The sequence below is a fragment of the Danio rerio genome, chromosome 8 (genome assembly GCF_049306965.1).
Source record: "Danio rerio strain Tuebingen ecotype United States chromosome 8, GRCz12tu, whole genome shotgun sequence".
Taxonomy (NCBI): Eukaryota; Metazoa; Chordata; class Actinopteri; order Cypriniformes; family Danionidae; genus Danio; species Danio rerio.
The window spans coordinates 32248307-32275663 of NC_133183.1; the positions used below are offsets into that span (position 1 = coordinate 32248307).

The 27357-nt window shown below is 36.5% G+C and overlaps 1 protein-coding gene across 4 annotated transcripts in view; it reads right to left on the reverse strand.

Annotated features, from left to right (window-relative positions):
- Positions 1 to 27357, reverse strand: part of aopep (aminopeptidase O (putative)) — a 161539-nt gene that overhangs the window by 8823 nt on the left and 125359 nt on the right. For 3 of the 4 annotated variants that reach the window (XM_073909595.1, XM_073909594.1, XM_005167175.6), the window contains 3 exons: positions 27005 to 27121; positions 6671 to 6757; positions 4751 to 4904 (listed from right to left, as the gene is read on the reverse strand). In XM_073909595.1, coding sequence (XP_073765696.1) covers positions 4764 to 4904; positions 6671 to 6757; positions 27005 to 27121 — 345 coding nt within the window. In that variant the 3' untranslated portion in view covers positions 4751 to 4763. Of the gene's footprint in view, positions 1 to 4750; positions 4905 to 6670; positions 6758 to 27004; positions 27122 to 27357 lie in introns of those variants that run through there. The other variant, NM_001123258.1, reaches the window with a different exon arrangement.

Here is a 27357-nt window from a genome sequence, read left to right on the forward strand (position 1 = left end):
TTGTCATTTAATGTATTGTAAAGGGTTTTTACAACATTAAGCTTTGTTAATGAGAACTTCCATATTCATTTTAGTTCACTGTGCATTTACTGTTAACAGACACAACTTGTTTGTCTTCAAGGTGCAGTATGTAAGTTTGACACCCAGTGGTTGAACTAGGTATTGCACACCTGGTTCAAAACACATGCAAGCACAGGTTGTCAGATTGACGGCAACCAACAGAAGTGTGCCTGACTGTCAAGCCTAAAGGCTGATTGAAGTCCTGTTCTACATAAAAGCAACGGCATGCAATAGAAGGAATAGTTTTCATACTAAAAGGAGTTTTTGTCCAAACAAACACCTGAAATTTATATTTTAGAAACGGCTTTGATTTATTTCAGCTGAACAACAGGATAAACTGACAATGATCACCTCAGGAACACCTCATGTGCTTTATTCAGTGTTCAATGCTAATAATGTGAGTTTGAATGCCATTTTACATGACGTTTACTGTCATACTACTAAAAGCAGCAGCAGATAGTTCACCTAAGATCTTGAAAATGAAGTAAACTGTTTAAAATTGAACTTGAGAACTGAGACTAGGTGCAAAGCAACACATATCAGTGATTCAGCATGTGCATTTAATAATGTTAAAGAGGTTTAAAATGTATTAATTAGATGATTGACCTTACCATTTTGTTGGAGTGCAGTGAGTGCACTATTCTGTGCTTTTAAATGGCTGTATTTAATTTTCTGTTGTGTTTATGACGTGCTTATCGCTGGAAAATTGTCAGGTAGCATGTTGTTCGGACACAGGATTACAATGTAACCTGCTCACCTGATGTTTACATTCATAATATTTATATTATTTTCTAATTATAACCACCTAATGTGGAATTCTGAATCTGTGTCTCATTTCAGAGGCTGCTACTGTCCACCAGAGGTCATATTTCAGTCACAGATACACACTTTGAGAGCCTGACTGAATGAATTACACTGTTTTCCACCAAGTCAATCCGGGGTGCTGAAATATAATTAGCTAAACTGGCATTGGGCAGGCTGAAGGGACCAAAACAAAGACAGACGTATTGGCATGTGAGTATCCGACTATAGCATTGTTTTTAAGACAAGTATGATCACTTAGCATGTTTCTTAAATATCTGCAATATTATGGTATTTTTATGCTTAAGAAGAGTAAAAAAAACTTTCATACAGCACATTTGATCTTAAAATGTGTTTGTACATTTGAGGTTAACATTATCTAAGGTTCATTATTAGCTCAGTAATTTTAACAAATATTCTTGCTTATTAAAAAATAGACTACGTAAACTGTTATGTCGTGTAAAATGTTATATTATTGCATTAATGCATGTATGTATAAATCTTAATAGAAATAATGTTTTTTAAGATTTTTGAGTTTTTATTTAGTTTTGTAAAATTGTATTCATTGTACAACAATTAAAAGTATGAAGTAAAATTTATCACTTAAAATGTTCAAAAGATACATTTAAAAGTGCCTTTTTTTCCTATACCAACAAGACAGTTGTACCATTCAGGATTTAAATTTCACAAATAAATGTAAACGTATTTTAAACAGTAAAAAATCTCATCAGCCCCTCAAAAAAAAAAAACTGAAAACTGAAAATCACAAGTCATAATTCAGTCCTAATAGCTTTTCCTGACACTCTGTTGCCGCGCCGCTGAACCTCCCAACAACAGGTGCAATCTGCCTTCAGAATTGAGCACATTTCAGTGCACGTCTGAGCGAGGCAGACGCCCGGTTTGTGTACTGAAGAATTATTGACGCCGGCTAGACGCTGACCTCTGAAGACAAACTGGCTCGCTGAGAATGAAAATGCTGCATTAGCGCAGAATGATTATTCGGACCGGCATGATTCATCCAAGTCAAGTGACATAAACCACAATGTCTTGGGGAAAAAAAGCATCCTGTCTCCTGCTGAGTCCCCAAACAAATAAAACTGTCTTGTCGGCGGATTAAACGCACCACATCTTCACCAAAAACTCAGGTCCAGAGCGAGGTGACTAATAGATTTATCTCAGGGCTCATAAAGAGGAGGCTGCCGCTCCGTTAAACAGAGCAATATCTTGAGCTTCAAAGCCAGACAATTACTCTTTCTTCTGCTCTCGTTGCCCGTCCTCCACAGCTTTTAAGGAAGCAACAAATAGTGGACACAGGGAATCCCTCCCTGGTGGAGGAAGAGCAGCGGGACCCTCCTCTCTCCTAAAGCCTGTCTGAAAAAAGCTGCTGACCCGTTTCTTTTCTGGTGCTGGGGATTTGTTTGAGAAGCACATTCCAAATTCATCATAATACAAACAGATCTGGACAGGCTTCCTGGAAAAAGTGCAGAAGAGGCAGGCGGGAGCTTCTGGAAGAATGTGCATGCGGACACTGCGAGGGAGTGCGTTTAATAATGTGGGGAGTACCAACTAAAGGCTTTTTATGACTTTTGTATCTCCTGGGATTCTGATCGGCTTTTTTGTTGAAGGGGCTCATATTGTGCTCCTTTTTATAAGATGCCAAATAAATCGGTAATGTTTGCAGACTGTATCTGTAAAGTTTAAGCTCAAAATACCCCACAGATCATTTATTTCAGCTTGTCAAAGTTGCACTTCTTTGATTGTGTGCAAAAACCAATGCAATCTCACGACGATAACTTTTTGATTTAGTGGCTAATTCATATTTGTATAATTTAATTTGTACAATTTGCTGATCTCCCAATGGCGGTTGGGTTCAGGGATGGGGCTGGGAACTAGCCACTAAACTGACAAAGCATAAAATACTTAAGTTTTCTTGTTAGATCAGACTGGCAACATTTCTTTAAATGCAAATGAGCTGGTGATTTTGAGGAGAGGCCAGATTCTAAATCTGAATCTCATGCAACCAAGTTGTTAGAAATGAGTGTATTAGGCAACAATGTAGCCAAAAACAAAAGATTTTCTCTTGCGTTTTAAAAAATGTTTCACATCTACACAAAATTGTTTAAATTATCTGCTTGTACACGTCTGTAAAAAGGTCAAAAATGCGGTATTTTGTATGTCAGGCCAGTATTTAGCTCTGGTACTTGTAAACAGCACCTGTAGGGAAGTGATGATGTGTTGTTGGCGGTAGAATTTGCCATCTCTGTTTGGTAGTCTGATATCGCTGTTGGTTTTAATGTGTGTAATGTGTAATTGTTGTTTGTTTGTTTGTCCCTGCTTTTAATCTACACCTCCCTAAACATATCCTATGCGTGCAAGACACCATCTTTTTCAAAGACTTTCATTTTCAAAAACCTAAAAACACCATACATTTATCTGTTTTTTCAGCCACAAAAACACAATTGTTGTGTAAACAAACAGGCATTTTATTAAAAAAAGCAGACTAATGTAAAAAAAGAGAAAAATATATAAATAAATAAAGGCAGAAAAAGGCTTTACCAAAACAAAATTACTAGTTTGTCATTTTTCATTTTTTTTTTTTTTCTGGGTTAGTAGATGAACCGAGGTACTGAGTTTGGGTGGGAATCTTTAAGGATTTTACTATCCAGTACTAATTCTGATTTTGGAAGCCATGATTCAATATTGAAAACAATTCTTTACCTACAATTGTCCTATCCGCTTGTTAAGTCGTGACATATCGGTGATGTATGGAATACTGTTTCCAGTTCCAAGCCGCTACTCATTTGAATTAAGAAAATATTTGTTTATGGCCACTTTTTAGTCATGTCACACATTAAACTGACTTTTATCTAAAAATCACAGTGTACGCATCAGTCTCTGGGCTTGCTGCATCACAGACACCAATATTTAACAATGTATGAGTCTCCCCATACAGTTTGATATAGAGATTGGAGTCGGAAGCCCCTTTGCGTGACGTCACACTTAACAAGCGGATTTCTACAGCTGTGCAAAAACATCATTCTAACTTCAAATGTTACCAGAATTGTAGTATATATGCTTTTGTTTATGGTTAAAAAAAACTCCCTTTCATTTCAAGTTTATGTTTGCAGAACACAAGCTGCAAACTTCTACTTATCTTTCCATAATGGTGACATGGTTGTGTTGTAATCTGCACGTTAAGTCTAACGTCAAGCAAAGTTGTCATAAACAAATATTTTCTCAATTCAAATGAGTAACGGCTTGGACCCGAAAACAGTATTCCATAAGTCACGACTTAACTAGCAGATCAGTGTCCATGCATCATGTCCATGTCCATTCCCTTTGGGACCGTGACACAGCATCTTTAAAATTCATAGGTTTATCCAAATCTTTGTCCAAAGAAAGCAACCTTGGCAGCACATGTACAAGTACCTGTCGACATTTAATTTTTTTTCTGTTTCTAGCTCATGTACACCACCGCAATCTAATTTGAATAAAGAATCAATTCTGAACTTTCGAGAATCTTTTCAGAATCATTAGAGGTAGAATTGCGATGCATCAATGAATCGATTTTTTTTCCCTGCTGACAAGCATTTTATCAAGATTTGCATCACATGTCCCATTTAATGTAGCTCTTACACAATGTGACATTTGTGTTTGTGTGTGTGTGTGTGTGTATGTGTGTGTGTGTTTCCAAAAATAACCAAGCAATGGGACGTGCCATTAAAATCTGTTGACAGTGCAGGTTGAGACAGCATGAGCTGATGGTGGAGAGTCCCTTTTCATTTCCAAAAACCTTTTGTCGGATTTTTCAGAGAATGAGCCGTTCGAGACTGTAAATCTTGTTGGACCTCAAACTATATAAAGGTCAGAGAAGATGTGACAGTCTTACCTGATTTGTGAGCTCAGAGGATCATTTCTTCCACAACGGTGCGTGCTGATTGGTCCATGTCATCTTTAATGATGGATAAACAGCGGCGTGCTAATGCTTGCTGCCGAGCGTCTTCCTGGACCATTAGCTCTCCGTACAAATACACACCCATAGCCTGCCACACACAAACACACACGTTAGAATCAGGACTTGCTCTTTATTGAGTGAGAGTTGTGTTCTTAAACCTAAACTACCTACATAGGCAGCTAACTTCCATGGCAGCTTCTTTAGCAAGATAAAACCTTATACATGAATAATAATAAAAAAAATGCTCAAATACACTTTAATTTATAAATATAACAATAAACTAAAATAAAAAAAAATGAATTGCTGTTTAAACTTTGGGGTCAGCTGTTCAGAAAGGCTTTTTATTAACAATAATTCTCTCTAAATTACAAAATGTTAACTTTTAATTTGGATGAAATGTTATTAATAGTTCATGAAAATAAAACAAAAACATTTTTTTTTTACTCAAGCACATAAATAAATTGACGTTTAAAGTCTTTTTGTTTTAACATTTATTTTCATTTTCAATACAACATGATACCACTGTCTGAACAGTGTAAGAAGTTTACCTTTCCTAATAACACATTAAAGCAGTGGTTCCCAACATTTTATCACCACAAACTGGTCAACGCTTGACAGTTTTACCACAGACCCTTGGGGGGGGGGGGGGGGGGGGGTATGGGGTGCGCCTACTAATATGCGTGCGCCTACATTGGAAATAGCAAATTTGTGCACTGAAAGACACGACAGCTAGTGCTTTGCAACTCTCATATGGTTGCCCACTGAAGCTAAGCACAGCTGCGCCTTGTCAGTACCTGGATGGAAGACCACATAGGTAAGCTAGGTTGCTGCCGGAAGTGGTCTTAGTGATGCCAGCAGGGGGCACTCAACCTGTGATCTGTGTGGGTCCTAACGCCCCAGTAGATTGATGGGGACTCTTTACTGCTCAGTGAACGCCGTCTTTCTGATGAGACGTTAAACCGAGGTCCTGACTCTCTGTGATCGTTAAAAATCCCAAGATGTCCTTTGAAAAAGAGTAGGGGTTTAACCCCTGCATCCTGGCCAAATTTGCCCACTGGCTTCTAACTATACCCTTCTTACTATGCCCATATCATAATTGGCTTCATCACTCTGTCTCCTCTACATCAATCAGCTGGTGTGTGGTGTGCAGTCTGGCACAATATGGCTGCCGTCTTTTCATCCAGGTGAACCCTGCACACTGGTGGTGGATGAGGAGATTCCCTCCATGTGTAAAGCGATTTGAGTGTCCAGAAAAAGCGCTATACAAATGTAAGGAAATATTATGTGAATGGCCCCAAGGCTGCCATCATTTGCGATCTCCAGCAGTTGAACAACTGACATGCTGGATTCACCTGATTTATTGACAAATAGATTGTGGAACCATTTCTTGGCAATTAGAGGGTCCTTCACTGGGCCTTTTCCTTTTTGCAAAGAAACCTTCACAAAGTTCTTACTCATTTTACTAGCTTGTGGGTTAAATTTTGGCCATAAAGTAACCGAGATGTAATTGAGAAAATAAGCTCATGTTTCACAATAAAGGATTGTTAATACTCAGAAAAATAACATAGTGTTTAAATGAAACATAACAATTACAAAATATTTAAATAAAAAAACACAACGAACTGTTAATAAAAGAAAAACTACAAAAGTTACTTGGAAATACTCAACAACTACTAAATAACACTGCTTCTTTGTAAACAACACACATGATTCTGCCTTAGAATTTGCCAAAATAATAAAAAAAAAAGCAAAATAAATGTAAACAAATTAAGCAGACTACTTGTTATAAACATGCCTCCAATAAAGGCAGCTCATTAGTTGTGAAATGAACGTGCTCTGGAATAAGTCATGTACCTGGTCATGGATCAGAAAGAGCTCAACGTCTCGGTATGCGGCGGTGTGTTTATGCTTGACCGCAAGTTCACACCAGCGATGTTTCACCTAACAAGAAAGAGACAGATAGAAAGTGATTAAACCCAGATGAAAGCGGCCCAACAGCTCACGGGACGTCACCACCTGCGGGCATCGCACGCATTGGGGGAAATCAGTGCGAGCGCGTGACTCTGTGGTTGTTATCAGTGTGTTCTTAACACAGAGGTGTGCGCTCTGTTTATGTGTGATGTGTGTAAATGAAGACAGTGTTAAAGCGGAGAGATCACAGACTGGCTCTGTCTTCCTCTTCTTGCTCTCCGCCGTCATTCAACTGAACACGACCCAAAAACCTGACCTCATCCACGCCTCGGAGATCTCATTACACTGCTGTATCACTCACACACACACACACACACTCCACGCTTGGAGGAGTCATGACTGTTTTAAAAGGAGGATTGTTCATGTTCAGGACAAACTCTGTAGCATGTGTGGCATAATGTTGCTCTTGGAGAAAAAAGAGGTGCTTTTGCAGTGATAAACAGTATAGAAGATTGATGTTTAGTTCCTTGAAAAACATTTCAACAACTCTTGAAAGAACATTTCACTAATTGGTTTAAATTTCACAAAGGTATTTCACTTATAGCAGTGATGCCCAAACTAGGGCCCACAGGCCAGAGTTTGCCCTTTGTATCCTTTGATTTGGCCCCCCAGATGGAAAATGATTGAGAAGGGTTAAGGAATGCCTTTAACAGAGATTCTTATTTATATTTAATATAACCTTTTGTTTGTCTATATTGTTAAGTGAAAAGAAAAGCTAACTGAGATGAAACGTTTTAATTAAATGTTGTAAAGAAATCAGATTAAAAAAGTGTATTTTTTCTCTACGAATAGGGGACAAAGCAGAAGAATTTTGCCTTGCAAATCAGGGCAAAGGCATGCTGAACGCATGACTATTGTATTCGGCTTTGAGCTCCATTGTTTTATAAATGGTATTTTTTATATAGATTTATATGAAATAGGTTTGTTAAAAAATTAAAATGCATTAGTAAATAAGTTTTTTTTTTCTATTATTTTATTTTATGAAATAATTTAGGAAATTACCAATGGCAATCTTACTGTAATATAGTTTGCAATGTTTACTTTCGGCCCAAAGCTCTAAATCAAGCTTGGATTTTGGCCCTTCATAAGAAAAAGGTTGTGCACCCCTACTTTATAAAGCACAATAGTCCAGACATAATAACCATAAAAATCTTCCAGACATAATAACTGTATTCATTTCTCCATAAACTCTACAAATTGGGTCAAATATGGACAAACTCAACATTGGGTTACATTTGTTTTCCATTAATTACACATTTTGTGAAGCCATCTGTTAATATAATTCAAAACATAATTGATGCTGTACAGAAAATTCCACCAACCAGATCGATCTTTAGCTCTTAACCCACACCCAAGAAGCACGTTACAATCTATTCTGTAAGGTTTCAGAATACTTAAACATGTATATTTGCATAATTTGTTTTAAAAGTAATGCATTTTTTTATAGATGCAATAAATAACTATAAATGCATGTTTTAATGAAACTGTTGTTCACAACATTTCTTAAGATCAAAGTTCTTTCCATCATTTAATCCATGAAGTGCACAGTCAATTAGATTTTTTTTTACTCAAACTCACGTAAATTGTTGTTCAAAACCTTTTTTTAGACATTTATTTTCATTTTTATACAACACGATAAATATGTCTGAACAGTGTAAGAGGTTTACATTTTTGGTAAAATAACAGCATAGCACAACAACAGGAAGGGGGGTAGATTTCTAGGCAACCAACAACCATTTTCTCAGAGTATGACAAGCTGACAAAACATTGCTGCAGCCCTGATACAAGTCTTATTTGGAAGGTACGGGTGCGTCGCTTCTTATGCGTGCGCCTCCATTGAAAATAACAAATTCATGCGCGGAAGAGACGCGATAGCTAGCTCTCTGCAACTGTCACATGGTCATTCACTGAAGCTAAGCAGGGCTGTGGCCGATCAGTACCTGAATGGGAGACCACATGGGAAAGCTAGGCTGCTAGGTTTTTGCTAGGCTGCTAGGTTTTTAATGGTTTGTGGCAATCGGTTTCCTCAAACAGTTTGAGTTGCCTTAACTTATTGGGTTTTACAGTACTCAGTTGGCTTACGTTCTCTTTATTGGGTTCTACTGTACTCAGATTGCTTCGTTTACTCAAATGGATCAAGTTCACAGTATCATAAGGATTAGTTTTTGAACTTAAATGGTTTGTTGCAATCGGTTTCCTCAAATGATTTGAGTTACCCTAACTTTTTGGCTTTTACAGTGTGCTTGATACCCCATAAAAAATTTAAGTGCCATTTAAAACAGAAAAGAAGCAGGTGGATTTGCTAGAATGCACATTTTGAAACTCAACATTTGTGCAATCGAGGCATATTAGGAAACTTTGGATAAAAATATTCACATCAACACAATCACTTTATTTAGCGTTGGATTTTGAAATGATTAATCAGAATGGGTTCATTACAACTGCAACTTTCCACATAAACAGCTACTAACATGGATTTGCATGTTTACAACTATAAAGCTGCTCACTTTAAAGAAACCTACAGAATAAAGTATTAAAAAACACTCTCTAATTGGATGTTTTCTTTGTCAATTTAGTTGTATTCATTTTGTTATCTAGAGAAAAACATAATTTACATAATCATCTAAATGTCGCTTTAGCTGAAGAGTTATTACAAACGTATTTTACTTCAATACAAAGACTAAAATCTATTTATTTCATTTATTAATCAACAACCCTCAAACTAGCTTTAATTGGTTGTCCCTTCGGCAGTTGTTATAGCTTTATAGGTGTTGTGACTGTATCAGTGCCTCTAACTAGATTTGTGCATATTTGAAGGTGAAAAAAAACGGATGAGTTGAAAGGATTTTTTATGCTAATTAACATTTCTGCCACAAAAGCTTTTAATTTTGCTTAAGTGAATCTCCGGATTCATGGGTCGGACCCGATAGTTCTGCATCATAATAAGCCCGTTAGCGATGCTAAGCAGAATCGGTGTTCTCGTTTGCTCTCTCTGGGCCTCTGTGCGGCGCAGCAGGGGTTTAATTGAAGCTGAATGGCTGGCAGCTCATGGGGGCCCGAAGGTGGAGGCAGTTCAATGATTAATGAAGTAAGATTGTGCGAGTGTGTGTACAAGCGTGTGAGAATGTTTGCTTTAAGACGAGGTGTGAAGTGACTCAGGAAAACAACAGGAAGCGGCGGCCCTGCAAAGAGCCTTCCGGTCACAAATCAGCCTCTATTTAAGCAGCATGTTCAAATGTCACATCCAGTTTACCAGGAACGAGCTTTTTCGCTGTCTTTCCTGCCGACACCATTAACTCCCCTCTGTCCTCACCTGTCTGCAAAGCTTATTTCAACAGAGCTGCTGCATTGTTTGTTGCTTTCTTCTTTTATCTTTTAAGTGTCAGACGTGCTGTCGTGGGTTTTCCAATCAATTGTGTTTCATGCAAAAGTTCTCAGTTGTGATTTCCGTCTCAACTGTTCCGACTGTGGTTTCACTTCACATCTCAGTGCGCGGATAAAATTAACACTCGCCAATTGCTATATGCAAATACAAAAAGGTGCTTTAGTGTGTAGATGATACTTTACATAACATACTGTGTGATTTGAAATGATTTGAGTCTAACATAAATGAATGAAATCTTAGCGTATAAATGCTCTACTTGAAAAAAGGCCAGGGTCTGCTGCACATCTAATAAATTCAACAGTACTATACTGGCAGAATGTAATGTCTATATAAATGGTGTGAGCAAATATATCAACAGATTGGAAATATATTGTAACATATTAAAATTTGAAACAATATATATATTTTTTATTGACTTTGTGATTAAGCTACACTTAAAAAAAAGGTGGTGATGTTGTAAGGCATTTGGGCAGATATGGACAAAAGTTTAGTTCAACTAGGGCTGGGCGAAATTGCAAAAACATTATCACGATATCATGTTTCATATCATTCAACATCCATAATTATTGAATAAGTTTTTAACAATCCATTTAGGAATATTAGGATTTTTTTATTTAACCACTTTATTTTAATTTACCAACATTACTAAGGTTTTAATGGTCAAAAAAATATAAACAAAATATCTGATCTCTTTGTGATAAAATAAACATAAGAGTTTAAGAGACTCTTAAACTTGATAAATAAAATGTTACAAAGTGTGTGCAGTGTTGAAGTGTAAATGCTAAACAATTAAAGCAAACTATAAGGTGTGATAAATAATGATACAGTAAACCTCAAACTCTGTTAACAACACAATTTATGATCATCAAATCTGAGCTTTCAAGTAAAGGAACCAACCATAGTTATTCAAATACATACTGCAACATTACAAATTTTGAAGTTGAATGACTATATTCCCCCCTATGCTAAAAAATCTTTGAGATGTGGTGCAAGTGGCTGGGATGCACAAGAAAAGAAACCAAAAAGCCACTCTGCAATTTTCGCATGTGTTGTTATTCTGATCTGAAATGACAAGCGTGTGCGCGTGGATTCCTTGACCATTTACAATGGTGACCATCAACCATTTCCTTAGAAAATGACAAATGGACAAACCATTGCTGCAGCTCTGATGCAAGTTTATGGAGAAAAGTAAAAAGTGTTGCAGTGTTTGGGCGCGCTGTGTTTGGCTAAGGTAATTAGTCTGCCATTACTATTGAAATATGTATATTTCACACAAAGTGTGAAGCAGATTGGTTAGTTCTACTTATATGAATTGTGGTGCACTCGCAGCATTCTAAAGAGTTCAAATGTTTTTTAACTAGCTGTGGCTGGAAAATGCACATGGTCCATGTGCGTGCCGCTTACACAACATGTGCGTTCCGCTCCCGTATGCCTGTCGTACAAGTCCCGTGCCTTAATTGGAAATGACAAACTTACACCCCAAGCTTATTGGCACTGCTTCCAAGTCGCGCGCTCAGCAGCCACATTTTATTAAAACTGTAGCGCTTCATACCAAAACTACATGCAGAAACTTTCATTTAATTGATATTGACATTGGTGCTTGGTCAGCAAGTGAAGTTTCACAATCTAATTTTAAGAGGAGCATGTGATATGATTGACTGCAACTGGTCTCTCATCTACAATCATTAGTTAGCCAATCAGATTAATCCACACTCGTTATAAGTAGCCTAGCAAAACTCACTCCCTTATTTTTGTTTTCCGAAAAAAAACCAAAAAAAAAACATCCACGCCTTCTCCACCTGAGCTCGTACTCCCTTTACAAGCTCTATTGACCAGGCAGGAGCCTTGGGCTTAATTATCTCTGAGCTCAGGGTTCTCTCCCAGGACAGCATGCCATGCTAATATCATCAAGCAATATCTAAGCATGAACTCTTGAAATATCGATAGCCATTTTATCGCCCTGCCCTGGTTCAACTCAACGTCAAGTTTGTGCGTATTTGACCTAATGTTGGGTTGCATCATCAGTTTTTTTTACTGTCTATGGATTCAATGTTGGGTTATGAGGACCCAGCACTTTTTAGAGTGTAGTGACCTGCAGCCTTTGAATAAAATATAAAAGAAGAAATGCATCAGTGCATCCACCCATCCATCTTTTATCCAGACTTATTTAATGAATAGAAATTATAAACAACATTTATTTGAAATATGAATTAATTATGAAATATTAAAACAATATAACATTACAAAATAGCTTTTAACCAATTTAAGTCATCCTTTCCTAATAACAGAATTTTTTTTTAATTTCTTTAATTTCACAATATTAAGATACATGTTAAAATATATAATCAGGGTTTCTGCAGGTTACACAAAGCCAAATTTAAGACTTTTTAAGACCATGAGGAATGAAATTTCAGACTTATTTAGGGCTAAATGCTAAGGATTTTTCATGGCCCAGCAAAAAAATAAATAAATAAAAGTACTTTCCCCATCAAAAAACTAATTAAATTCTATAGCTATTTATTAGCCACATATTTTAAATAATGTCTCAAAACAAGCAGGCCCTAGGTGTATACATAAATATTTTTCAACATAAATTAAAAAAAAACTTTAAAAACTAAAAAATGGACAACATACTTAAAATATTAGTTATTAATATACAGTAGTTTTGCTAAAAGTTGTAATGAGATGTATTGTTGGCAGTGCGATGTGTTGGATTGATTGAGTATCTTTACATAAACAAGGGAAAATTAAGACCTGTTTAAAATTATTTAAGACCTACAAGACAAAATTTCAGTCAATTTTAGACTTTTTAAGGCCCATTTATTTATTTAATATTTTAGGACCCTGCAGATACCCTGATAATACATTAAACTATGTTCCATAATATTTAATTTAGTTTAATTATAATTTCTAGAATAAAAACATAAGTTTCTAGTAGTCTACACCAGGGGTATCCAAACCCGGTCCTGGAGGGTCTGCGTCCTGCAGATTTTAGCTCCAACTTGCTTCAACACACCTGCAAGGTTGTTTCTAGAATGCCTAGTAAGAGCTTGATTAGCTAGCCCAGGTGTGTCTGATTGGGTTGGAAGTAAACTTTGCAGGACCCGGTCCTCCAGGAGAGTCTGGAAATCCCTGGTCTACACTATTCATATTCTAGATTGAAAGCTTTATGCAAGAAAAAGCCATCAGTTTATGATCATAGCAATTTATCTCCAATATATACACAATACATAAATGCAGACACACATAACCGTAATGTTTTTTCCTCTGACACAAAAATGTTGGTATTTGCATTGAAAATAATAGCAGGCAAAGAAAATTCTGAAGTACTGGCTGGCTGGCCCTTGTGAACTTTTGAAAGATCTACAAAAACACACAGAGAATAAGAAAAAAAGGTTTCCCGTAAGGTTCACAGAGGTCCCCGGAGCCCACAGAAGCACGCATCAGTAATTAGCAGTATGGCAAATCCTTCACAAACAGTAAACACACACACACAGGCACTGAATAACAGGCCTAGCACGTGTCTGTCTAGACACAAACGAGCAACCTGTTTGTATGAAAGGTTCTTCTCACCTGGGGTGTGGTAATAGTTAAAGTTAATGATAACACTGATCTAAACTCCCATAACAGGAAGACATTTTGTTCAGTCAGACAGCGTGACCTACATTAACCTAACCTGAGGACACTTGAAGAATCCAATAAACTTAATACGCACATAGCATCAGGTAGCTCACTCATTAAAACCGACGGGGGAAGGCGAGGATTTAAGAGGTAGGTGGTGATTGTGAGAGAAATCTTGGCCGAATGATGATCTGATGGCCTAAAGGGATAGTTCACCCAATTACTGATATTTCAGCTTGCAGTTTCTGTTTATTAGTTTCAGATTATGGCCCATGAACAGTCTGGACTACTAGACCAATATTTTAGGCAACATTTAAATGTATTTACTGTATAAAAATGATTATAAAATTTATAATTTACCTTAATATCGATTTAAATAGAATTTTGGGATCAGAGGGAAATAAGCAATAGCAGTGATCTGAGTACTGAGCTTTGCAGTACTCCATATTGAAACCGTCAGTGTAACATTGAAAACTTAGTGATGCCTTAGTGATACCTCCCAATGATAGCCATTAACAGTGTGAAACTAAATGGTTCGGATACTGAGCCTTGTGGTGCTTCAAACAGAACTTGGTATATCAGGCCTTGTAGAAATAGAGTATTGCCAGTGAAAATATTCTCTATACCAGGGGAGATAAATTTTTCCAAGGGGCCACATTAGACTCTGGGGTGGTTTCAAAGGGCCAGACCAATACAGTTAATAAAAACAAAAAAAAAACTATTCAATAAACATTCATATAAACTCTAAAGTTTAAAAAAGAGGTAGTTCAGTCCACCTTCATTACTGTGTAATTCCATACAAAATGTGAAGCTGCCTGGTTGGTCCCTATCACATGACTTGAAGTTCACTCACGGCACTCTGAAAAGTTTAGATTTTTTTTAACTCGTGCTGCCTGGAAAACGTGAGCGTGACATACATTTCCTATCTGAGTGCTGAAACCATGCGTCTCCATTTGAAATAACAAAAACGCTCATGCAAAAGACGATATACTAAATGTGAAAGTCCCCTTTTGTTGACTCACAATATTAGACCTTGGCATTGAATTTAAATTAAATAAATACCCAGGGGTGTGTTTCCCAAACAACGACGTAACTCGTGGCTGAACCATCATAGTTTGATGCATCATTTGAGAAAAGAATTATGTAGTGACGAGTGTTTCCCAAAACCTGTGGTTTCTCTGTCGAAGATCAATTGTTTGAACCACGTTAGTTATAACGTAAAACGCACATAATGATGCTTTAAACCGGGTGGAGTAACAACTTCTTTAGGGAAGAACCCCATCATTTCCTTGTGCAAATTATATTGTTTAACACGCTCAAGCATTTAAAAAATAAAACAATATTAGTTTTGGAAAAAAAAGGAACTCTTTTTTATATTAATTGAAATATACGTAAATGGCACATATAGGGCCTAAGCTTTCATCATGAGCCACGGAACACTTTGTGTTCAAAGTGATATCAATGTTTTTAAAGTGCACTGTGAAGGGGACAGAATTGTAAACATGATGAAGATCACTAAAACTAAACTGTAAAAATACTTTGAAAGCAAATTACACCAAAGAGAGATGACTTTAATACTTAAAAAAATAAAAAAAATTCCAAGTTTAAATGTTAGAATGTTCAAAATGAACAGGGCATAGGGAGGATAACTGGGAATAGAACACAGGAACTATGTTTCTAAATACAGCTCCAGAGGTGTAGTTGCAAGCATACAAGTTTTTGATGCAGTTTGCGAAGGTTCGTTGAAACGATGGATTTGGGAAACGCCAAATCAATGAACTATGTTTGTAATGACACAACATGCGACCTTAGTTGGGTAACGATGGTTTTCACAAACGCACCCTAGGTCTGCTCTATACTATATCTTAATGACATCTATCCTATGGGTAGTGTGTACAGTACAGCAATAAAAACAATGGTTTGAGTACTAAGCCTTGCAGAACTCCAGATTGAACTAGTTTTGTCAAGCCTAAAAAGTTTCAGAGCTGTGTATGGGCAGAAAAAAATTGTTAAAACTGACTCCACATTTCTTATTCCATAAGCATTTTCAGCATTGGAAGTAACGGTCCAAATTCTGCGCCTTATTTTATTTTGTATTAAACTTGTTTCATCAGACTTAAAGAAATACAGAGCTGTATATGGTCATCTCAACAGTGAAACAAAGGCAAAACAAAGCATGTACATTATGAAAAGCAATGGTCCAGTACTGAGCCTTGTGGTACTCTATTATGAGTTTGTAATATATCATACATCTTTACTCACAGCTACAAATTGATTACGGTCATCAAACCATGCATTTTAAACTATCCTGAATGCCAAAATCCAAAAATTACAATAACATTTTTGATGATATTGTAGGGAAGCACTCCGGTTTAGTAATATAAATTATAAGATGCAACCATGATTAGTTGATAAAAGAAAGCAGTTTGGTTGTTACCTAACACGCTTTCTGTGAATGAATATGGTTGTGACCTACTGTAAATGATCATGGTGAATAGATGATGACGCTCATTCATTTTCCTTTAAAGTGAGGTGAGTAGGTGTGACTGCTATTGGCTGACCCCTGTGTGCTCACATCATACCATGAGCATCAGTGCTCACACTCTGCATTTGTGGGAGCATATCACTGTGCATGTACATGTATGCTAGCAGTAATAAATTGCGGAATGTCCTGTGTAATTACGGCGTCTCTGGAGAGCAAGAGTGAGAGAGACGCAGGCAGGCACTGCAGCTGTCCTGCCTCAGGGGTCTCCCCAGGAATGCAACTCAACTCTGATCCCCTCTGCAGCTGCTGGGGTTTGTATGGGGCACAACAACACACATGCACGTAATTTCAATTACGGAAACCCGTAACCATGCATGCGCAATAGTTTACATGCATACACTAATAAACCAATACGTGCCTTTTAAACATGTAGGTTAAGCCAAGGCGGACACATGCTGATATCATGTGCACTTTGACTTTGATATGAAGATATGCCAGTCTTACATGGACTTCCTGATGTACTGTAGCAGATGGTGAGACTTGCAGTGACTCCCTCAAAACAACACACACAGACACACAGACAAAACATTTAGTCTTTTAATACCAGATACAAAATTTCCCAATTCTACAGGAGTGCAACACTTACATGTTGACATGAGTCATGCCAGTCTGGGACAAGATTATCTCAAAAGTCCCAGTTTGATCTGTGATTACTTCGTTATCTGGTGATTATTATTTTAATTACTAAGTTATTTGATGCTTTCTAGTAGTTTTAATGAGGCGAAACATGTTAGTCATTGTGTTTAAAAGGTTCCCACGCAAAATGTCCCTGTGTATATACACATTTTTCTCATCAGAACCATTTTCTAAACAAGAGCACATGCCCTGAGCAATTATCATAATGCACGCCCACATTACCATATAAGGGCATTGTGCACCTGTACTCATGCAAATGCATCCCAGCCCTATAAACGTGAGCTTTCAACTAGAAAAAGCATGATTGCACTTAATAAATAAGAACACACTGATTAAAAGGGACAGGCAAGACTTATATGTTGTGAAAGTAGAAAAGTAAATAAATTCTGTTTATTTGAACATCCTATTCATTTGAAAAAATTCTGAAAATATATAATGGTTTTTACCAAAACATTAAGAAGTAGTGATGTGCAATACCACTGCTTTCCTATCCGATCCGATACCAAGTCAAATAAAGACGAGTATCGGCGATACCGATCCGATACTTTGCCCAAAAATTACTGTTTGGGAAATTAAAGTAACAAGTAGTGTACTTAAAAGTGTCACTTTATACTGAATACGAGACATATTACTGGTTATTCTTGTTTATTGATTAAGAATTGTCATACAAAAAAGAGCCAATTTACATATTTATTGACAGCATCTGAGCTTGTGTATGTTAAAACGCCTGCCTAAACATCTTACCATTAAACAATAAACATTCACACCTTTTGGTTTAGTGGCATGTTAATCTGGTCCCCTTGGAGATTTTTTTTTCTTTTGTTTTAACATTGTCACAAAACTCAAGCCCCCAAAATACAGCCACATCGCCACATTTTCTCCCTCTGTACCTGGATAGTGCCTGCCTGCTGCACCTAAGGACCCTGCAACCGATGTTTGTCTCGCCCCAGCAACACCTGTACCCCTCCTTTCCACTTTTTCTGACTGCCTAGTCATGATGTTGTCATATTCTGTCTTGTGATTTATATGTAGGTGTTTGGTGAGGTTTGTGGTTTTACCACAGGACCTCACAGTTTGTTTGTTTTTTTTTTTACACGTGTCACAAACGACATCGTTTGAGTTTATGAAAGTGAAGTAGCTCCACACAAAACTTGGCTTGTGGTCACCTATATCCAATGACACCATGACTGAACAACATGTGCCAGCAAGCAGACTGACTGAGTGGCTAGCTAGCCAGTGGCTAGCTAGTGCTCTGTCTGCAGTTGTACAGTGTCATATTACGCATATGACTTTTCAGGCAGAAGAACAAGTAGTTCCGACTAAGTTGGCATTATTCAGATTAACTAGGGTAATTGTGGTTACCTTCCACTGTATTTCCTATTTCCAATAAATGACATATTTGCTCCAAATTACTGAAATATCGATATTTTGATAAGCTAATCGATTCTAGAACACACAAAGCTGGTATCGGAGATGTCAATGTTTTAGTATCGATCCGCACATCACTATAAAGCAGCGAAACATTTGCTGGCAGCTAGCTCTCTGCAAGCTAAGCATGCAGGGCTGTGCCTGGTCAGTACCTGGATGGGATACCACATGGGAAAGCTAGGTTGCTGCCAGAAGTTGTGTTAGTTAGACCAGCAGCGGGTGCTCAGCCTGCAGTCTGTCCCAGGGTCCCACCGCCCCAGTATATTGATGGGGACTCTATACTGCTCAGTGAGTGTAGTCTTTCGGATAAGATGTAAACCGTAGTCCTGACATCTCGGTGGTCATTTAAAATCCTAGGTTGTGAGATCAGGGGGGGCCGAGTCGGAGCACTTACTCTGATCCCCCAGGCTCTGTGATGGAAATTCCAAATTGAACCAAAACAAACGATTACAATTAGCTTAAGATTAGCAATAAAATTTTGGGACATTGCAACCTGCAGAAAAAAAATCCCAAGATGTCCTTCGAAAAAGAGTAGGAGTTTAACCCTGGCATCCTGGCCAAATTTTGCCCACTGGCCTCTGTTCATCATAGCCTCTAAACCATCCCCACATCATAATTGGCTTCATCACTCTGTCTCCTCTACATCTATCAGCTGGTGTGTGGTCTTGCGCAATATGGCCGCCGTCATGTCATTCACGTGGATGCTGCACACTGGTGGTGAATAAGGAGATTCCCCCCAATGTGTAAAGTGCTTTGAGTGTCCAGAAAAGTGCTATGTAAATGTAAGAAATTATTATAATTATAAAACACAAATAATAGGCAGATTCGCAGATTTTCCGCAGAATTTTGCAGATTTCTGGAGATTTTTAGCCTATTATTAATTTTATTTATTTACTTGAGTAAATGTGTAAATCTGAATTCATTCAGTTTTTATTCAGTAATTTATTACTTTTTATTTAATATACTAAGGTTTTAGTTATGATACTCCACTGGATACTCCCAAAATAATTCCGCAGAAATCCGCAGATTTTTACCAAAATTCTCCGCAGAAATAGCAAAAAACGTCCGCAGATTCCGTCTGGCCCTGCTAATGAATAAGAATTTCTATGTGAAAATATTCACACAGAGGTTTTAAATATTTTAGTATGTGCGATAAATGATCAACATTTGCGTTTTGTATTTGGTGGAATTCTACAAAAATCCATTTGAACAGGACCTTGTATCGTCTGACCTCTCATCAAGCAGCTCATGTTCCCATTCATGTGATTTTTCTCTGGTCTATAGAAACACACATAGTATTACAAAGCACTTCTGGTAGACGTCTGATATGCTTTTATCTTCCTGGCTGGTTGTCCGGGTGAACTTTGTGACCGGGCTTTGAGAGTAGCTGTGATACAATGCGTTCAGTATGCCTGACCGACAGATGGTACTCACGCTCACAAGCGCAGTATACACACGCACACGAGTCCTCACATGAAACAGCATACCACAACGCTTAGCCCTCACGCTTCTGCCTGTGCTCGCACGAAATACATGGCACACATGACTCGCTAGTAAGTAAGAGGTGCTATTCTCTCCTGACTGGCATGCTAAATCTAAGCGGAATCCATCCCAAATACTGTTCAAACACCTGAAGAACTCCTACGCAGGCTTCTGAAGCAACACATTGTGTAGTGGAATGGAGGCTGTACTGAGGGCGTATTAAACTAAAACCTGTGTCCCACATTTGACCCTCTAGCATTCTTCTAAATGAACCATGGTCTTCATATTGCATTATAATTCATTCAAGTGTAAACAAAATATCCTCCAACACAAACATTTAAAAGCTTCAAGTCAAAGTCGAAGACATTAAAATATGTTTCTTTAAGAAAACATGAAGAAAATTAAGCAACAAGCACTGCTTGCCAGTACAAAATTACCATTATGATAACATAAATGATGACACTACGTAGCAACTAAGGTCTGAGTACTGAGCCTTGCGGTACTATATATCTAACTTGCTTTGTCAGACCCAGAAGAAAAATAAAACTAGTTATGTCATTAAGCTTACATCAAATTTCATAACAATATTACACAAATGTATCATGTAATAATACAAGTACACTGTAAAAAATCCAACTTGAAAAAAGTTAAAAGCTGCAGAAAAACTTAATGTGAATTGTCATCTCACATTTACTGAGTACGCTCTAAAAAAAGAAACGCTTAGCGCATGTGGACTGTTAATTTGTACTTAACTGTTGTATTTAACTATATATATATATATATATATATATTTATACACACATACATACAGTTGAAGTGAGAATTATTAGCCCCCTTTGATTTTTTTTTCTTTTTTAAATATTTGCCAAATGATGTTTAACAGAGCAAGGAAATTTTCACAGTATGTCTGATAATATTGTTTCTTCTCGAGAAAGTCTTATTTGTTTTTTTATAAAAAAAACATTTTAAGGTAATAATTATTAGCCCTTATAAGCTATTTTTTTGATAGTTGACAGAACAAACCATCATTATACAATAATTTGCCTAATTACCCTAACCTGCCTAGTTAACCTAATTAACCTAGTTAAGCTTTTAAATATCATTTTAGGCCGTATAGAAGTGTCTTGAATAATATCTAGTCAAATATTATTTATTATCATCATGGTAAAGATAAAATAAATCAGTTGTTAGAGATGAGTTATTAAAACTATTATGTTTAGAAATCTGTTGAAAAAATTCTGTTAAACTGAAATTGGGGGAAAGAAATAAACAGGGGGGCTCATAATTCAGGGGGGTTAATAATTCTGACTTCAACTGTATATGTAAGTTGTTGTTTTTTTACAAAACTACTGAAAATTCAAGTATTTAAAAAGATAAAATAAAATAAATAAATAAAAACAAATAAAAATCAAAAATGTAAAAATCAAATGTATTTGATATGTAATTTTTATGAACGACTCCTGCAATAATTAAACGACAAATCAAATGCTCAAACTACAATTCAAATGGAGGAATCAGTTTTTGGTTTCTCCTGATTGCACACACACAGCTGGAAGCTCATGATAGACTGATTACTATACTATAAAGCCACCTCATTCACAGACTCTTCACTGAGTCTTTTTTTATTCATGTGAAGCATTACAAAGCATTTTACCGTGTTTTTCCTGCCATGTTTTGATCCTTGTTTTGTTTACCGTTATTGTTGTTTTGCCTCCTGTCCTGTTTCTGTCTCTTTTCTAATTCAAACAAACTATGCTTGTTCGTAGTACCAATTTCCAAGAGTTTTTTGTTCACTCAACTTCAGACATTTTAGGTCAGTGCAACTGTTGTTTACAAAAAAATTTAATGAACAAGAAAAAGCCAAAGGAAATAAGGATTTTTTTTATACTGTCTTAAAATGTTTTACAGTGTATTGAGCTTTAAGTTACTTATTACTTAAAAACAACTTGCTTTTATCAGGTCTCAAAGACATATTAAACTAAATATCTTCGCTATAACAGTAAAGACGAACTCCATATATCTTAATGTTATCTTTCCTAAGGATGGTTGCGAAGTCAGTGTGTGCAAAACTACCCAATGACTGCACAATGATAAAATGTTGTGGCTGGTTGCCATGGTTGCTAAGGCACACTGAGGTGTTTTGCATTGGGGCTGATAGGGTGGTCTGACTGTTTGCTAAGACATAGCTAGGTTGCCGCTAACTAAAGTTGTCCACGATGATAACATGAGCTATTTTAGCATGTTGTCAAGTTGCTTATTGCAGTAAAAAAAGTAATTTTAACCACATATAATAAAAATTTTCTAAAAACATTTTGAAAATATCGCTAAATCTGAAAAACAAATGTGCAAATCTGTAATTGAAAACAGGCATTTCACTTTGGAAGTTTATTTACTCCCCCCATATACATCGTCTGCTAGTCCTAGGATTTAAACCGGCAACCTTTAGAGTAGATGCAATTAAAACATCCCACCCACAGGTCTCAATGATACTCTGGTCTCCAGGTATGACACAGAAGCTCCCATTAGCTTAAATCCACAGGATGTTTCCACCTATTTGAATGAATAGCGGTGAAAATTAAAAGTCTGATCACTAAACAAAAGTAAATAGCACACCTCTCTTTAACAAGCCGCACAATCTGGGCTATAATTCACATCAGCACACAAGTCACGACGAGTTGCCTTTAATACTCGGGGTTAGGGGTTTGTTTAGTCCCTAACCCTTAGTGTGATCAATATTAATGGCCATGCTTGCCTTTGCAAGTACCGCTAATTACGAAATTTCCAGTGATTCATTTCTTATGTGAGAACAACGCCCCGTCATGACCCACATAGACTGAGTGGCGCCGACCACACCTCTCAACTTTATTGTGACCTTAAAGCGATGTTCATGCTGAGCTAATAATTATGCACAGCTAATAAGGATTCACGTCTATTTTCAAACATGAAAATTATGTGTCAGCAGCAGTTAAGTAAGAGAAAAAAAAGTATCGCTAAACGGCAATGATGGCAAAGCAATGACTAGCAGGCTGGCGAGTTAAATCTGTCTGAAAGAAAAGATGACCGTCGGAGCCTGGGAGAAGCAGCGGAGAAAAGAAGCCAGCGAGCGGGTGGGACGGAGGGAGGGGCACGTGGTAGTAATAACCTGATTTATTTTTAGAGGGCCTTTTGTTTTTCCTGGAAGGTCTTGAAGAAAACCTCCCATTGGGCCTCGGTTTGAAGCTAACTGTGGTAGTCTGGGACTTACTGCGGTCACCATTCCGTATTATCTTACATCCTTCATGCTGCCAAATAGTGCTTCATTTCAAAAGAACGTTGTGGTAGGTCACTGCCGACCTGCCAAATTTTGCTCCCAAACAGAAGCTGGCCTCCTCCGAATTGACTAAGAATCACAGAGTGGCCTAATTGGCCGACGGCACAGTAATTGAATCAGGAGGCAAATACCACAGAGGTTAGCGTTTGGCAAATGTGAGCTTCTCAAAGAGCACAGCGCACAGCCTGAAACCCCTGTAAGTCTTAAGAAGAAAACACAATCAGAGAGAAATCAGATCACTTCACTTGCGCTCGTCCGATATAGCCAGGGACGTTTCAGGGAATTCAAGAAGACGTGATATTTTCCAAACTTCTCTATCTTAAACTGAATGATGAGATTACTTACAAATAAATGCAAGCAACTTATTCACTGGTGTAGAAGTGTAAATGTCAACGGTATTAGTGTTACAGTACACAAACTCAAGAACAAGAGTGAAATAAAATGATAAGACTGATGGATTGGTGTGGTTTTTCAGCTGTGAACATAAGAGGTGTTAGTGGAGACGTGACAAATGTGTCCAGCCTGCCCCTAGTCAATATTTGAAAAGGTGTGGAGAGGAAACAGGAACAGAAAGAAGGTATTAAAACACTTTTCCTGTTCAGTATAATGAGAATTAATGATTGTTTTTTTTTTTTTTTTTTTAAGTTTTCTTTAAAGCTCTGCTCCAAACAAATCCTTATACAGTATACTGTAACAATGTAGTACTAAATTTAGACCATTTAAATAGCGTATTTTTGAAACGAGAAGCATTTTAGATTAAAAAAATCTAAATCACTGACCCCAAGTGGCATGAATGAATAAATATCTCTTTTGGTTTTCTTTTGATGAAATATTGGTCGAATCTTTAATGTTGTATAAAATAAATCTTATATTTGGGCTGCACAATAAATCTTTGAGCATCGATATTGCAATGTGTGCGTTCACAATAGTCACTTCGCAAGATATGCAAAGTTGAGTTGGAATTATAGTTGACCAGAATCCTCAGGTTAAAACACATGAGATTTGTGGAGTCACTGCAAAATCTAACTATTAAAGAGTGAAAATGTAACATTTTCATGTGTTTATAAGGCCTGCAGTAAGTGAACATTTTTAGAGTTTAAATCACATTAAAACATATAGAGCATTTAAAAATAGATTTATTTTATAGAATTGTTTATATGATAAAGACTATACAATGCTCTTTTACATTTAATTATTCAATTTCTGTACCTGAATACTGTTAGATTCTCCCTAGAAAACTATAAAGCGCTGTTTGTTTCACTATAACATTTGCTCCATTGTGTTTATTTATGAATGAAGTTTGTTTATTTATAATTACATTTTTTCCTTTATGTGTATTATATGTATACCATAATTTACATATACATATATTTTATTTCATTCCCAAACAAAATTATCCCAATCAATCTAAAGTAATGACTTTCCAAACAGAGCTTTTGAAGTCATGTGGTAAAATTGTTTTTATATCGCAATATATATCGCAGGGAAAGATTATTGCCAATATGTCAATTTTTTTTCAAAATCGTGCAGCCCTAATAAATATATATTAAAGATATTCTTCTTTCTTTCTGATTTTTTATTTCTTGAATATTATTATTATATTATTAGTATTCTTGTATTAATATTTTATTTGACATTCATAAAATTACAGGTCAAAACAAGAATATCTTCATGAATGTGGATCACTGGCTACATGGACTGGCCAGATTTCAGGATTTTCACATACAACCATCTTCAGTGGTTTATGGTAAATTATATAAAAAAAAATAAATTAAAGAAGAACAAGAAAAATGTACAGTTCTGTGTGTGAAATGGCTTGTTGATGCCAGAGGTTGATGATCAAAGGAGTATGACCAGAATGGTTCAACATATTTACACATAAAGAAATATAACTGTAATTTATAGTAAATACTATAGTGTTAATGAACCATACTCTAGTAAAGTGTATTATGCTGCAGGGGCTTAACTTTCACTAGGAACACATGACAATGACCACTAAACTTAACAGTCATCTCAAACTTAATAATATTTCCCAAAGGTAGCATGTACAGTTCAAAAAGCAATGGTCTGAGTACTGAGGCTTGCAGTACTTCATTATGAACTTGTTTTATCAGGCCTCAAAGATATATATATATCTATGGTTATATATATATATATATATATATATATATATATATATATATATATATATATATATATATATATATATATATATATATATATATATATATATAAACAATGCAGGCTTCATATATTGTATCTAGGGTTGTAACAATATACCGGTATGACGGTTTACCACGATTTGAACGTGCACGATTATCATACCATGAACAATTGCATATCAACGGTTTTAACCCTTAAAGACCGAGACAGCCGCCCGCGGCTAAAAATAAGTATTGCTCTTAAATGTTTAATAACTTTTGATCCGCTGATCCGATTCATACAATTCAAAGATTGGCATAAAGAAGAGAATCTCAGCTTTCCAGTGCTGTATCACATCACATTCGCGGACTTTCAGAGGCTCCGGAATCAGTGCGGTTACGTCATCAAAATTTGACAACGCTGATTTGACAAAGAAACGCTCGTCACTGTGTCTCCGGACAAATCAGACATGATACATTGATGCAATGTCCCTCCTCCATGCCCAGATTGGTTCAAACTCGCTATATCACAACCAATAAGCATAGGTTTCGCTTTTGTTTGTGGACCAAGCTTTTTGAACAACACGGAATGAGAGAAAGGCATACATTTATGCGCGGCTAAATAAAACGCAAAAAAAAAAAAGTTTTGCATGAAATAATTCTCATACTAAGTACTTTTGCATGCACAGCAGCACAGAAACATGACAAAACAGTGACACAGCAAAGACGAACTGCTGCTCTTGCTGTTTTCAAAAGACGCAAATGAAGATGCAGCTGTTTGTCTGCATTGCAGACAACCATATCCATATCCATAGACAACCATATCCATGCTGGCACATAAAACCTAGGGATGTTCCATATTGAATCTAGTTTCGTTATGTAACTATTTATAGTATAGTAAATATTTATATCTATTTTTTACTGAGGATTTGCACCATGTTTATTTGGACTTTATTTGGACTTTGACACATTATTTATTATTTTCTTATTTTTATTTGTTCATTGTAAGTGGTGTTGTTTATAGTAACTAAAAATATATTATTTGGAAAAAGTCAAATTTGCTTCACTGTTCTATTATTTTGTAACATACCATATACCGCGAAACCGTCAAACCGTGGTATTGTTTTAGACGATTATCATACCGTGAAAAATTCATACCGTTACAACCCTAATTGTATCTTAATGTTTTATTAATATTAAACTTAACAGTCATCACATCTCAGTTCAATTGAGTACCAAAGGAAAAAAAAATTTCCAGCATTTTGTTAAATCTACGCCAATAAGGAAAAAGGGGATGTACAGTATCTTGTATTACAACTCAAATGTATAACTAATAAAGTGACCTGGGAGTCACCATGCACATTTATCTACAACAAAACTACTTTAACATCAACAAGACTACAAAAAAAAGAGATCAGCCTACAATCATGAAGACACTAAACAGCAATAATGTGAATGCACCGAGGCCATAAAGCAGATGTTTTCAATCTTTTGAGTTTCCTGACTGTCACACAAAAAAATTCAACATAATTAATGAGACCACAAAATAGTAGATAGAGATAAATATACAGTACATATGCACAGATGTTGACGCTGGGAGCTGGAGGTGAAGTAAACAGTCGATTGCAGGAATGTGTGTTGCGGAAGAGAATGTGGGAGTGATTTTTACCTCAGCATCCTGAGCCTGTAGGTTATAAGTGGACTGAAGGAGTCTCAGCGTGGACGCACTCAGATTGCATTCCTCTAGAAGAAACTCCAGCAGAAGCACCAGCTGCTCTGGATTCAGCTGAAACAGACAAACACACAGATTATCGATGAGTTGTAAATTATTATTATTATTATTATTCAAATGCTTAGGTTCGTGTGTGTGTTTTAAGGCTACACATGTACACCATTTCTTTACATTTAAATAAACTAGACTTCTGCTTTAAATAAATGCTTTTTTAAAGATTCCTAAAAACAATTTTGCTAAATATTAAGCAGCACAAATGTTTCCAACATTGATGATAACACTACAAAAAA